General features: G+C 59.5%; 2 protein-coding genes across 2 annotated transcripts; both read left to right on the top strand.

Moving 5' to 3' along the window:
• The first annotated feature begins 483 nt into the window (after window positions 1–483).
• Tekt4 (tektin 4) lies at window positions 484–4,468 on the top strand. Its single transcript, XM_048332992.1, has 6 exons — window positions 484–1,017; window positions 1,376–1,446; window positions 2,315–2,458; window positions 2,814–3,036; window positions 3,395–3,549; window positions 4,252–4,468. The coding sequence occupies exons 1-6, from the start codon at window positions 484–486 to the stop codon at window positions 4,466–4,468; spliced, it is 1,344 nt and encodes a 447-aa protein (XP_048188949.1).
• A 4,818-nt stretch (window positions 4,469–9,286) lies between these two features.
• Window positions 9,287–10,518, top strand: C1qtnf8 (C1q and TNF related 8). Its single transcript, XM_048333137.1, is given in 2 exon segments — window positions 9,287–9,497; window positions 9,968–10,518. Coding segments are annotated over 2 exon segments (762 nt in total).
• Window positions 10,519–14,655: the final 4,137 nt, after the last annotated feature.

Genomic DNA, 14,655 nt, shown 5'->3' with positions numbered 1-14,655 from the left:
CGCCCCAGCTTTGCCAGCCTAGTGGGACAAATGGCCCAGACCCCCTCTGTGAGAGTCCAGCTGGACAGACCTGAGCCCAAGGAAAGGCCAAGGATGAAAGGACAGTGAGACCCACAAAAAGGACGGAGCATCAAGGGCTGCAGGACCCCTCCCTGCCCAGTCCCCAAGGATGGAGACAGAGGCCTGGCTCCTGGGACCTCCAGGGGACATGACCCCTGGGCTGTCATTGGACCACAGCTGGGGTGAGGAGGAGGGCTAGGGCCTGCCTGGCCCTTTAAGATGGCAGTTCTGCTCCCTGAATGTCCCTCACTGTTGCCCAGCAACGGGAGGCCCTTAGTGTGTACACTGTCACTTGGGCAACCAGGAGGCTTACTGCCCCTGGACAGTGGCTGGTGTTGACCAGTATACTGACTGTGCCTGGCTGACTGCCCAGTGACTTTCCCCCCTTGGTCCTCACCCCTGACTTACCAGGAAGCCGGCACCATGGCGCAGACTGAGGTGCTTCTGACTAAGCAGCCGGCCCCACAGACCATCGACCCTTGCGAGCTGCCACCCAAGGTGTATGATGTGGCCTGCAACACGGGTGCCCACACGTCCTCAGGCCTGGCCACTGCCGGCTTCCGCACGGCCAAGTACCTCATGGACGAGTGGTACCAGAACTCCTACGCCCGCTACCACCAGGCCTTCTCAGACCGCGACTTCTCGGAGCGGCAGCGGCATGAGAGCCAGCAGCTGGCAGCGGAGACTGGCGCCCTGGCCCAGCGCACGCAACAGGACTCCACGATGAAGGTGGGGGAGCGCCTGGAGGAGATGCACTGCTGGAAGTCCAACCTTCAGCAGGAGGTGGAGGACCTGACCTCGGAGACCGACCTGCTCCTGGCCCAGAAGCTGCGTCTGGAGCGTGCCCTGGATGCCAGCGCCCTGCCCTTCTCCATTGCCATCGACAACCTGCAGTGCCGTGATCGCCGCCAGCACCCCGACCTCGTGCGCGACTACGTGGAGGAGGAGCTACTCAAGGTGCCACCCCTCACCTGGTGCCGGGCGGGTGGTCTCGGGCACAGCAAGGGAGGCAGCCCCGGGCCACTCTGTGGGTGAAATGTGGACCACCTAGGGCTGCAGGGGCCTGGGAGGCCCTGGTACCTGTGTGTCCCAATGTGGCTGCAGACAGGCCCACAGACAGGAGAGAAGAGAGCTCATACATGGAAAATGGAACTATCTGGCAGGAGAAAGAAGCCTAGGGTGGGTCAATGGCAAAGGCAGACCCAAACCTCAGTTCTTCTTGGTGTGTGCCTGCTGACTGTGGTCCCCTCAGACCTCACTGGGAAGAGAGACTGGGGAGCTTCTCTTCAAGTGGTGCCACCTCCTCCTCCCCCAGGAAGCTGAGCTTATCCGGTACATTCAAGAGCTCCTGAAGAGGACCATCCAGCAAGTTTTGAACCAGATACGGTGGGTCACTGCCGACTCCAGGTGGCCCAAGGGATAACACCTGACACCAGCTCTGGGGGGGTCTGAGGGATGACTCCTGACACCACCATGCCACCCTGTGCAGGCTGTCTGGGGGTTTGACTGAGAGGGCAGGGCTACCAGGCCACTTCATGGTGGGCAGGGCGGGTCATGTGAGCCAACGTAGGAACTGAAGCCTCCCACTGGGGGGCTGCTCTGGACACTGCTGGCAAGGCCTGGGCCAAAGGGCCAGGACCACCCTAAATAAAGAAAGCCTGGAGGCTGGGAATGTGGCTTAGTGGTAGAGTGCTTGCCTAGCATGCACAAAGCCCTGGGTTCCATTCCTCAGTACCACATAAACAGAAAAAGCCAGAAGTGGCCCTGTGGTAGAGGTAGAATGCTAGCTTTGAGCAAAAAGAAGCCAGGGACAGTGCTCAGGCCCCAAGTCCAAGCCCCAGGAATGGCAAAGAAAGAAAGAAAGAAAGAAAGAAAGAAAGAAAGAAAGAAAGAAAGAAAGAAAGAAAGAAAGAAAGAAAGAAAGAAAGAAAGAAAGAAAGAAAGAAAGAAAGAAAGGAAGGAAGGAAGGAAGGAAGGAAGGAAGGAAGGAAGGAAGGAAGGAGAGAGAGAGAAAGAAAGAAAGAAAGAAAGAAAGAAAGAAAGAAAGAAAGAAAGAAAGAAAGAAAGAAAGAAGGAAGGAAGGAAGGAAGGAAGGAGAGAGAGAGAGAAAGAAAGAAAGAAAGAAAGAAAGAAAGAAAGAAAGAAAGAAAGAAAGAAAGAAAGAAAGAAAGAAAGAAAGAAAGAAAACCTGGAGCTGGGGTTCCCTGCCCTGCCCCTTGGTTCCCTGGCCCATGCTGGCCCTGGTCCTCTCCAGGCTGAATCGAGAGCAAAAGGAGGCGTGTGAAATGGGCTTCTCGGACAAGGTAGAGTCCTACAACATCGATCAGACCTGCTCCCGCTACCATAACAATAGCACGGACGTGCAGTTCCACCTGCACTCCACCAAGTTTGAGGAGAGGTAAGTCCCACACACCCACCTGCCCTCCACCAAGCTCCCAGAGAGGTAGGGCCTCCACCACCCACCTGCCCTCCACTCATCCCCCAGAGAGGTGGGCCCAGCACCACGGTGGTTCCCACCAGTCCACTGCCTGATTTCCCACCCAGCCCTGCACGAGGCCCCCAGCACCCAGGCCTCTGGACACTGCCTGCTCCTGTGACAGGCAGGGCAGGACCTGAGCAGACTCAGGTGCACTTCCCAGTGCTCAGTGGTTGTGGGGCACAGCAAGGTACATGGGGACTCGTGTTCTGGGGGGCTGAGGGTGGCAGGGGTGCCTCTGAGTGGCCCATGCGACACTCCTTCCCCCCCCCCCCAGCGCCTCCACACCAGAGTCGTGGGCCAAGTACACCCAGGACATGCTGCTTCGTGCAGAGCGCGAGCGCCTGGGGTCAGTCAACTTGCGGTCGCTCATCGACTCCATCCTGCGGGACACCTCAGAGGACCTGCGGCTGCAGGCTGACGCTGTCAACCGGGCCTTTGGGCGTCGCTGCGAGGAGCTGGAGGATGCGCAGAACAAGCTGAAGTACCACCTGCAGAGGGTGAGCACGGGGGGCAAGCCCACCAGATATACCTGTCTGAACTAAGGACACACCCATCTCCACTCAGGGCATGCCCATCCTTCGGGGCACACCCGCTGGCGCCTGGGTGTCCACCCAGCTCATGGCTCTGACCTTTGGTTCTCCATGCAGCCTCATCTGTCCCAGTCCCCTGACTTCCTGGCTAGTTCTGGGGCCCCTCAGGCCAGAGCTGTGATTAAACAGGCTTCACTGCCCAGCCTGAATTGTCGGGTTCCCATGGACAGTGCTGCCTGAGCACAGCCCTGGGTGGGGTGGCCAGGGCTGCCTCCTGTCCCAGCCCGGCCCAGCCCGGCCCAGCCTACTGTCCTGCCCCATGCAGACGCTTCGGGAGATCACTGACCAGGAGCACCAGATAGCCGCACTGAAGCAAGCCATCAAGGACAAGGAGGCGCCACTGCGTGTTGCCCAGACCCGCCTGTACCAGCGTGCACGCAGGCCCAACGTGGAGCTGTGCCGGGACAGGGCACAGTTCAGGTGTGCTGTCTGTCCTGGCCCTAGCCCCTGAGCTGCCCAGAGACTCAGCCTCCCCCAATCCTTGAAGCTCCCCACGCATGAGCGTGATGCTGGGCACCAGCACGATGCTGGGAGGGGAGCATGTGTGACCTTTCTGGAAGGAGCCTTGGGTCTGGCAGGCTGGCCCCTGGGGTCCCAGGGCAGAGAGGCCAGCAGGGTCACCCACTCACCCTGCGTACCAGGTCTTGTCTTTTGTTTTTCTAACTTGTGTGTGCAGTGCCCATCTAAGCGTGTCATCTTCCTCTTCCTCTCTACACCTCCATGTCTCCTGTCTCCCTTCTTCTCTGCCCCTCCATGTGTTCAAGAAACTGGAGACCCAAGGGCCAGCCCTACTACATCCAAACACAAAGGGCTCAGGGCTGGTCAGACTGCAGTTGCTGGGCACTGCCACTGGGTGCCGCTGCGGCCCAGTTCCCAGCCCCCGTGAGCTTGGAGGACCTCCTTAATGCACACCTGGTCCCCAGTGTCTATGGAGATTTGGCTAACCTTTCCCCAGTGGCTCCAGGGCCACTTTTCTGGTGGGCTTCTTGGGATGAGACTTTGTGGCGTTCTGGAATGTCCCAGACTTGGACTCCTGCACCTGTTCCTCCCAGCCCCAAAGGCCAGGTGGTCTAGGACCCTGCTCCCAGCCCTGAGCCCCCTCCCACTGCTCCCCTCCCACAGGCTGCTGAGTGAGGTGGAGGAGCTGAACATGTCACTCACAATGCTGAGGGACAAGCTGCAGGATGCCGAGCAGGCACTGCGCAACCTGGAGGACTCCCGCATGGCCCTGGAGAAGGACCTGGCCGTCAAAGCCAACAGCCTCTTCATTGACCGCCAGAAGTGCATGGCCCACCGCCACCGCTACCCCACTGTCCTCCAGCTGGCCGGCTACCAGTAACCTGAATAAAGAGCGTGTTTGCTTTCTGCACCTCTGCAGCCCAGGGTGGTCTCCTGGGCTGTTCACATGGACAGGGGTCTGGGGTCCTGTGCAGCCAGGCTCGGCCTGGGGACCTTATTGCCCACCAAGGAGTCAGAGCTGAGGACTGAGAGTCCCCTAGTCTTAGAGGACATGAGAGAGTGGCAGCTCCCCCACAGCCCAGCCCCATGTGGCCCTAGATGTGTCCATCCCATAGCAGGCTGTCCAGCTCATCTGCCCCTGGCAACATGGCTGGCCCCTCCCACCTTCACAGTGCTCTTTGGGGCTCTGGGCATCTGTTAGGGTCACCACATGCCCCCCCCATATTCCCAAGCCCCAGCCTCAATTCACATGCCCTTGAGGCTGGCTAAAGTCTTTCCTGTGGCTGACCACTCTCAGAATAATTCTTCAGGCTGAGTCCCACCCTGGGCTACACCTCATGTCTACCCACAACCCGGTAGCTCTCACTATCCAGTGCTCCAGGTCCCCAGGGGTAGGTTGGCAGGGGGAATACAGCAAACTTCACCCCAAATGGGAGGTAGGTCACATCCTGGAGACTGAAAGGGGTCTTGTCTCTGAGTCCCAGGCCCAAGGGGCTCTTGCCCCAGTTTGTAGGGGACTGGGGAGGGAAGCAGCTCATGCCTGTAATCTCAGCTACTCAGGAGTAGTACATAGAAAGATTGAGGTTCAGGCTGGCCCCAGGCAAAACAGGAAACTCTATTGGAAAGATAAGCTAAAAATATCTCAAGTAGTAGAGCACCTGCTTAGCAAGCACAAGGTCCGGAGTTCAAGCCCCAGATGGAACCAGAGAGGGAGGGAAGAAGGGAGGGAGAGGGAGGGAGGGAGGGAGGGAGGGAGGGAGGGAGGGAGGGAGGGAGGGAGGGAGGGAGGGAGGGAGGGAGGAGGCCACTAGGCAGGGCCAGGGGCCACAGGGCCTGGGGTTACTCTGTTCCACTCAGGGTGGACACTGTGAGGCAATGGCTGCACTGGGGGACAAGGGGCTCCACTTCCAGAAACCTTGGGTGCCCAGGGGCCAGGCTGGGCAGAGCCTGCAGGGTCCACTGCCTGGGGGAGTGGTGGGAGAGACAGAACACTGTCCCTCATCCTGTGTCCTTGGTCTGGGCGGAGCTGCTACCCCAGGCTGGCCTGGGCAGCAGTGGTCAAGCACTTTCCTGGAGAGGGGCAGAACAGTAGGGTCCTGCTGTGCCCAGGGTCCGCCGCAGAAGCCTCACTTCCTCAGTTTCCCCTGCTTCTCTCCTCCTCCTCTCTCCTCCCTTCCTCCTTCCCCCTAGAGGCCACTTCTCCCAGGCCTCTCCCTGGCCTGTCTGGCCCTCAGCCCCTCATCGCTGACAGCCAAGACCGGCTCTGCCCAAAGCACCGAGAACTTTTGCAGCTGGGATGGAGGGATAGGCTGGTTGGTGCCAGAAGTGGTGTGTGTGGTGATGGGGTAAGTTCATTATCTCTCATGCTCCCAACTAGCCTGGGGAGGCACCCATCAGCACTGTTCTAATTGAGCAGCACATTTAAACCACATTAGGCCTCCCAATGGCCAGTCTGATAAGCAGGGGCATTTTACACTGAGGGAAGTGCCAATGGAGGGTCTCTGGGCTCTGAGCTCCCACCCAGACACCTTAGCTCTATGGCCACACCACCAGTGCTACTGCAACCCTACACTGTGTCCCCAGGGCCTGGTTTCCACAGAGGAGTCTAAGGTCTGCCAGGCAGACCACACCTCTCCCCCTGCAAGTGGGGGTGGGGATCCGGAGCTGCCTGGCTAGACCACCAACTCTTACCAAGGCATCCAGAGGTGGGCCTCCTCTGCTTCCCTTGAGGGCCTGTGCAGCCCACCTGCTGTGAGACCAGGCACAGCTTGGGGTCCTACAGAGAGGAGAGTTCAGTTCCAGGGCCACACAGCAGTCAGAGGGTTGATGTCCACCCTGGGCATCCTTGGGCCCCTCCACCTGCACTAGGCCAGAGCAAGGAAGTGAAGGTGTCTCTGGCATTCCATGACACCCAGGCGAGGGAGGGAGAGAAGTGGCCAGCTGCAGTGTGCCACCCCCGTCATCACCCAGTAGTCCCGGTACCCTGGAGCTGGCCTTGGGGTCCTCCACAGCAAGGTCCAGGGAAGCCGGGACACAGGCTGCCACCTGGCCTGGCCACACAGTTACCCTCATGGGCAGCAAGCACCTGCCCAGACCGGCCCCAATGCCCAGACCAGTGTCCGCTGTCCGCATTTCCTTGGGCCCAGACTCCCTTCTGTCTCCTGCCTCACACTCAGACTCTGGTCTGGGTCCAGAGACAACAGAGCCCCAACCTCCTGGTCATTAACAATATTATCCTAGCAGCTACAGAGGCCCCCTGGCCATGCTGTCCTGGCTGTGCTGTCCTGATTGACCTGTCCCCAGGTGTACCATCTCCCAGTTGTGCTGTCGAGGTCTCCAGAGAACTTTCCTGAGGAGCCTAGAAGACCCTCACCAGTAGAGAAAGACCTGGAGTTCCATGAAAGAGGCCAGTGTCTGTGATGCCAAGGTGCCAGGGCCTGCACCTGGACCTGTTCCCAGCTCCCCAGAGAAGAAAGCAGGGACTTCAGGACTGGGGCCCAGGCAGGGAGGGTGCAGGTGCCCCACCGCCCCTGTGCTGCAAGACTCTGCTGCTGGGGGAGGGGGGCGCATGACGCCTGCCTGGCTCCCTGTCGTCAGGGCAATCTGGGTGGCCTCTCTGAGCCAGGGCTATTTATGTCCTGAGACTTGCTGTCCTGCTGGCTGAGTCACCCTGTGTACTCACCCAGCCTCACAGAGAGCAGGACGCCTGTGGGCACTGCCCCCCCCAGCCCACATTTTCCCAGGCAGGGGCCAGGAAGACCCCGTAGGTTAGAGCATTCTCCTGTTGGCACTGTAGGCTGCCTCTTCAGGGGCAGCTTTGTTGCTGTTGTGGGTACCAAGGGGTGGTACTGGGGGAGGCCCCTCCAGTCCCTTCTGAGCTACAGTGGTGCCTATTTGACAAGGAGAAATAGACTCAAACCCAGGTGTCCATCTTTTTGGGAGCCACCCACTAGAGAAGCCCCCACCAGGCCCCCAGGACTGCAAGGGGTCAGTGCCCAGGCCTCGTGGCTGCCCCCTCCGGTCCACTTCTGGACAAGCTAAGGTGCTTCGGGCTGCAGGGGTGGGGGTGAGTCAGCCAACCCACCCATCTGTGCTGCCACAGCCCACAGTGGGGGCAGACAGCTGTCCTCAGAGTGGCTGCTGGGCCCTGCCCAGTATAGAGCTCAGTGAGGCGCTACCCTGGAAAAGATGGGGCTCGTGCTGAGGCCTCTGAGAGTGTCCTGGAGTGTGCCTGTGTGCGTGTGCATCTGTGTGTGTGTGAGAGAGTGTGCACACACACACTCATAGAAAACCATGCACCCTCTCCAGGGCACCTCTGCCTGCAGCCAGACACTTCCTCATCAGACAGGTCAGTGGCCAGTTAGCCCGGTGCAGCATGGCAGCCCTGGACCCCCCACTCTAGACTTCTCACCACCCCAAGTGGGCAGCAGGCACCATTTCCTGTGGTGGAGGGGATGTCAGCCCCAGTCATCACGCCAACTCTAGCCAGCCTGAGGCCTCTCACACCCCAGACCCACCATGGGCAGGGGGCAGGGGGCAAGGCAGCTGGTAGGAGGACCCCAGAGCTCTCGGCTAGCCTCACAGACCCCATGGTAGGTGGCTGGCTGATGGAGGGAGAGCGCTGAGCATGCTTCCTGTCGTTCCGCAGAGCTGGCCCTTGGCCTAGTCTGTGGGTCTTGAAGCACAGGAAGCCTCAGGCACCCAGGCAGCATGAAAGGCCCCTTTCACTGGGCCGCTAGGACAGTGGCAGCTGGGGCAGCACTGAGGTGGGAGTCGGCAGAGCAGACAGCAGTGCTACGTGAAACAGTAATAGGGAGCTGTGGGAGCTGGGGGTCTTCACAGCACACTGGGTCCCCTCTTCCCAGTATCGAGGAGGCTCAGCCCAGGTCTGAAAACTGCAGGTTCAGGGGCCCTGGAGACCCAGAGATGCAGCGGTGAGAGGGACACATGGTGCAGTGCAGTTCTGTGGGGCTACTGCTGCCTGGACTTACCTGGGAGGACCTGGCCACGCGCTGTGGCTCCACCAGCTGGGTTCGGTCTGTGGGGCTCTGGGGGTCTGAGACATCGTCTCCTGGTGAGGGCTTCCTGGGGGTGGGGGCTGGTCTTCACCCAGCAGAGTGGCCACAGGGAAGCTCCAGGGTGCTGACCTGGCCTACTGCCCAGGAAGGCATCCAGGCAGGGCCCCTGGCCAGGAAGGAAACTGAGGCCCAGGTTAGTGAGGGCCATGGTGGAGCATGGTCACATGTCCTGTAGCCCCACTCCTGGGGCTCCTCTGGGAAGGGAGGCCCAGGGCCAGGAGCTATGGACTATCCCCACCCCACAGTTAAGTGTCCTGGGGCTCTTCTGTGTCTGCTGGAATGGGGACAACTCTGTCCCCTAATCTGGGCCTCTAAAAAGATCTCTCCCAGAGCCAGCTTTGGAGGCCTGCCTTTCCTGGAAGCAGCCTTAAGCCCTCTCCTAGGGTGACCCCACACACACACCCAAGAACTTATTGGGAGAGCCCATCCCACAGTGGCCCCGCCCATCCCATGGTGGCTCTGCCTATCCTATGGGATCCTGGCAGGTGGGCAGGCAGAGCCAACCTGGCTTCTTGACAATCCATCTAATGGGCCTTAGTCACCTACCAATCCAGGGAGGGGTACAGTGGACACTGTGGGGCTCTAAGTGCCTCTCCTCCTCCCCTGCAGACCTGACTGAGATGGCAGTCTCTGCCCTTGTGGTCCTGGCTCTGGTACTGCCCTTGGGAGCCTGGACAGTCCTGGGGAATTCCAGATGGCCCTGTGTGCCCTGCTGCCACCAGGCCTGGTCCCCAGCTGTGGCCTCCAGCCCAAATGCCTGGGCAAGCTCTGGGGACCCATGGGCAGGACCACCCCATGTGCATCCCACCGTTGACATCACAATCCTCAAAGGTGATCACAGGCCTGGCACTGGGCAGGGAGGTGAGCCAAGTGGGGGAACTGGGGACCCAGAAGATGGTGGGGCTAGTGTCCCCAGGGCCCAGTAGGCAGGTGAGAGGCCCCTTTGGCCTGAGAGCTCCTGTGTCATCCTGAACAGTGGTCTGTGCTTTGGTCAGATTTGGATAAGAAGCTCCTGGCTCTCTTGTGCTGGGCCCTTCCTCAGCAGCCTGCACTGACCTCCACATATCCACTCCCCACCATCTTTGCCACAGGCCTGAGAACAGCCACACCTAGTGGAGTGGTGTCTCACTGCCTGCAGGAGGGGCAGGCTTAGAGCCCACCTTCCAAATGAGGAAACTGAGGCCAGGAAAGGCTAAGGCCCAGGTCAGCCCTTGGCCTAGCCTGCTGTGTGGGAGGGGAGGGGCAGATAGGGGAGGGGAGACTGGGCCCTGATCCTGGGCTTCCAACCTGATCCCCTGCAGGAGAGAAGGAAGAGGCAGGTGTCCGAGGCCACTCAGGACAAAGAGGGAGGGAGGGCCCTCAGGGCCTCCATGGCCAGCCAGGCCACAAAGGCCGGAAGGGGCAGGTGGGCCCCCCAGGAGCCCCTTGCCAGCACACCTACACGACCTTCTCGGTGGGCCGACGCAAGGGTCTGCAGAGCAGGGACAGCTTCCAGGTGGTGCCCTTTGACACCGAGCTTGTAAACCTGGACAGCACTTTCAACCTGGCCTTGGGCCACTTCCGCTGCATCGTCCCTGGCATGTACTTCCTGAGCCTGCATGTGCACACCTGGAACTACAAGGAGGCCTACCTGCACATCATGCTAGACCAGCAGCCCATGGCCGTGCTGTACGCGTAGCCCAACGAGCGCAGCCTCATGCAGGCCCAGAGCTTGCTGCTGCCACTGGTCGCCAGCAACACCATCTGGGTGCGCATGTTCCACCGTGACCAAGAGAACACCATCTACGGAGAGCCTGGAGACCTGTACATCACCTTCAGTGGCCACCTGGTGGCTCCAACCGCCCAGCTCTAGGGGCCGTGGCCCCGGTGGCCACCTCCAGTGGCCCTGCCCTGTGGCCCCACACCATGGCCCTTGTGGCCTCGCCCTATGGCCCCTCCCCCGCAGACCCAGAGTACAATAAATGCCAGCAGTATCCGACTGCCCACTGTGTGCTGTGGTTGGCTGCCACGGAAGCCACATGGACTCATGGCCTGTCTTTGTGGGATGGCTGCAAGTGAGATGGTCACATGTGGCCATGCAGGGCTGAGAGCTATGGGTGGAAGCTTCTGCACCGAGCCTAGTGTGCCCCTGGGCGCCCAGCCTCTGGTTCATCAAAATCCACACAAGGCCTCACCATGCAGATGTTTGCCCCTGCCTGGTGCCCCCAGTGCGGTAGGGAAAGGAAGGTGGTGGCCAGAGCACGGCACTGGCCTGCAGGGTGGAGGCTTCGTGCTGGGTGAATACCAGGTGAGTGGTGGGTCTCACAGGATCCTCCTATCTGGAGTGGTACAAGAAGTAGGGCCTCCATTGGCCCATGCCTGGGGTTGGGCCCAGGGGAGTCACCCTGAGCCTGGACCTGGCTGTGGGGGCCCACTGAGGAGTAGGGCCTGGGCTTTGTCCCTCTCCCCTGGCAATCACAAGGACATCGGTGGCCTTGCTGGACTCACATCCAGGAGCTTCTGTCTATCACCTTCACAATGAAGCCATTGAGATGGGTGTTCCCCCAGGCCATCCTGACCACACATCCTCACTGGCCCTGAGGGGCCTTTCCTCCCAGTCCAGGTCACTGCTCACTCTGGCCTCCTTCCTGGGGCCTCCCTCCCCATATCCTCTCCAGACCCTCCCCATAGTGTGTGTTCTGTGGGGATAACCCCGGGCCCTGGCCAGAGCAATGTCTGGAGCCACTGGCCTGGCCACACCATGCAGATCCTGGTGGCACCAGCTGCAGACTGGGCACAGGTGGGAAGTAGGAGCCCAGGCTTGGGCCCTGCCATGGACACCCCAGCCCTACCCAAGACACAAGGGTGGGAGGAGCTCATGCTGCACTTTGGCCCTTGGCCTGTGCCAGCTCCTGGCTGGAATGGCTGGACCTGCCCCTGCGGTGCCAGGCAACCTGCAGGCATGTCAGTGCCACTTCCCTGCATTCATGGGAAGTGTGGGGGCAGAAGATCCCCGCAGAGACATAGGTGCCCAAACAGGAAGGGGGCCAGGGGCTCCAGGCTACCTTCGCCATCCCTGCCCCCCCAGGTCTTGGTCTGTAGCCCACATGAGCACCACCAGCTTCTGTAAAGATGAAAGCTCATTGACTTTTCTGCTCAGGCTGACTCAAGTTCATCAACTGCCATCCTCCTGAATTGAGCCTCCCCACCTGCCTGGGATGACAGAAGCAAATGGCTGCACCCAGCTGTTAATTGAGAAGCCATCTCCCGTGTATGCCCAAGCTGGCCTCAAACCTCAATCTTCTCAATCTCAGGCTCCCCAGGAGCCAGTATGACAGGAGTGAGCCATCACTCCCCAGCAGGAATATTCTAAAGAAAGACACATATGCAGAGAAAGTAAAATGACTCTCTGATCACAAACGTGTTTGCAAAGGAAAATAGTTTTCTCAAGGATGGGCACCTGTTTTGGAAGGGCATTTGGATAGACCCATCCCTCAGGGTGGACTATGCTGTGGTGGGAGAGCCCTGGTCCCAGGTTTGATCCCTAGCACCAAAAAAGAAGAGATTGGAAGTGGGGGGGGGGGGGGGGGGAGCCAGGTGCGCCACTGGCTCACACCTATATTCCTAGCTACTCCAGAGGCTGTGACCAGAGAAAAAGTTCAAAGCCAGCTGGAGCAGACAAATCTTTGACTCTTATTTCCAAATAACCAGCAAAAGATTAAAGAGGAGATGCGGCTCGAGTAGTAGAATGCCAGCCACAAGTGCTGGCCGCTGAGTGCTGCTGCCACTGGCACCAGGATGCCTAAACCCAAGTCTGTACCATGTTGGTATGCCTGTCCTCCCTTTGTTTTATAATAAGCTTCCTTAGTCTCCACTAGGTGACTGAGAGCCGAGCAGAGGTCTCCTTCCTTTCTGAGCCTCCTTGGAGCCTCCCTGGCTACAGTGACAAGAGCAAATGTCACCGCCATCCTCAGGGCCAGTATAGGCTGACACGGACCGGGCAGGGGAGAGGCACTTTTCTCTGAAAGTCGCAAGGGACTAAAAAAATAAATAGATAAATCTGGAAGAGCCCAGGATTGAGTCAGCATGGGAGATTCTCTGCAGTGATAAAAGCCAGAGGGAGGCCAAGTGATAAGGACGCCGTCCCTGGTGAAGAGGCAGAGAAGAAAATCAATGCAAACCTCGCCCTGGGCACCGCCAGGGCTCAGCAACCGGAGATGGGAGGGGATCACCCTGCCCCCAGCCCAGCTGTGCACACTGATTAAATCAGGATCTCGCTCTTGGCAAGGAGACCACTAGGACCCACACACGCTCTCGTGGACGGCCCTATGAGATTCAGGGAGGCTCAAGGCAGGGGGCAGTCCCCCCACATTGGCCTTCTGGCTGAGTGGAATTCCAATAAAAAATCTAATTTTAAATCATCATGTGAAATTCGCACAACATGAAATTTTCCATTGTGGGGTGGTCAGTCACAACCTGCACCTTCACCCCCGGAGCCCTAGTATCTGGGGGCAGCAGGCAGCCCTGGGGCCTGGGGTGCCACTGCCCCTGAGGTCCACCTGTCCTGGAACCTCAATGTATTTGTCCCCCATCTTCCCACTGGGTGGCAGGGCACTGAGGAGCAGGGTGGGAGCCCGATTCCTCCCCAGGACCCAGTGATTCTCCATTGTAGAGTCAGCACATGTGACCACCCAGCATCCGTCCCTAAGCTTCCAGCTGTCCAGCTCTTGGCTATCATGGGTAATGCTTTTGTAAAAGCTTGTGGCAAAGTTCCTGTGGTTCTCTCCCATTGAAGACCCTCCAAAACCTCACATCTGGAGCAGCCAGGACTGAGGGTGATGCTCCTGCCGGGACCTTTATAAAGCGCAAGCAGCCAGGCAGGCAGGGTCCGCACATCTCCATCACCGAGCTGCACACCGCAGGGTGGCATTCAGGCAACTTCTAAGCCTGCTGCACCCGAGCATATGAGGCCCAGTGGGATAATAAAGCTGGCTATCCCCCTGGGGCCCAAGAACCACCCCAGTCATGCTGTGCCCTGCAGTCGGGAGCCTGGCTGGCATGAAGGGAAGACAGGCTAGGGGCCCTAGCTGAGGTCTCTCAGTAGCCCCCTGGCCCCTCCTCCTCTACCCCAGAGTGAACAAGCCCCCATGAGTGCTAATACACCTTCCCTCATACCCTCCCCACACCCTACTCCACACCTTCCCCCATACTGTCTTTCCCCCCTCTTCACCCCCTCCTCATGCCCTCCCTGTCCTCCTCCCTCCCTCCCCCACTTCTACTCTATCCCCTCCCCACCCCTCCCTAATCCACACTCTCCCCCATACTATCCATCCCCCCACCTCACCCCTTTCCCATCTCCTCCCCAAACCCTCCTCTACACCATCCCCCAGGACTTAAGTTCAGGGGCCAGGCCCCAGGAAATGGTGATGGAGTAGGAGAGGGACTTTAAGGAGTGAAAGAGCCCACATACCTCAGCCTGGCCCCTTGTGACACTTAGCCTGGCCCCCTGTGACACTCAGCCTGGCCCCCTGTGACACTCAGCCTGGCTCCCTGTGATACTTAGTCTGACTCCCTGTGACATTCAGCCTGGCCCCAGTGACAACCTGGCTCCCTGTGACACTCAGTCTAGCTCCCTGTGACACTCAGTCTAGCTCCCTGTGACACTCAGCCTGGCCCCCTGTGACACTCAGCCTGGCCCCCTGTGACACTCAGCCTGGCCCCCTGTGACACTCAGTCTGACTCCCTGTGACACTCAGCCTGGCCCCCTGTGACACTCAGTCTGACTCCCTGTGACACTCAGCCTGACCCCAGTGACAGCCTGGCTCTCTGTGACACTCAGCCTGACCCCAGTGACAGCCTGGCTCTCTGTGACACTCAGCCTGGCTCCCTATGACACTCAGCTCCCTGCTGCCCCTCAGCCTGGCTCCCTGATGCCTCTCAGCCTGGCTCCCTGTGACACTCAGCCTGGTTCTCTGTGACACTTAGCCCTGCTCCCTGCAGCCCCACACTC

Source organism: Perognathus longimembris, chromosome 23 (assembly GCF_023159225.1).
Source record: "Perognathus longimembris pacificus isolate PPM17 chromosome 23, ASM2315922v1, whole genome shotgun sequence".
NCBI classification, from domain to species: Eukaryota; Metazoa; Chordata; class Mammalia; order Rodentia; family Heteromyidae; genus Perognathus; species Perognathus longimembris.
Note: the sequence above shows the minus strand (reverse complement) of the source record. Positions and strands in the feature narration are given on the sequence as shown.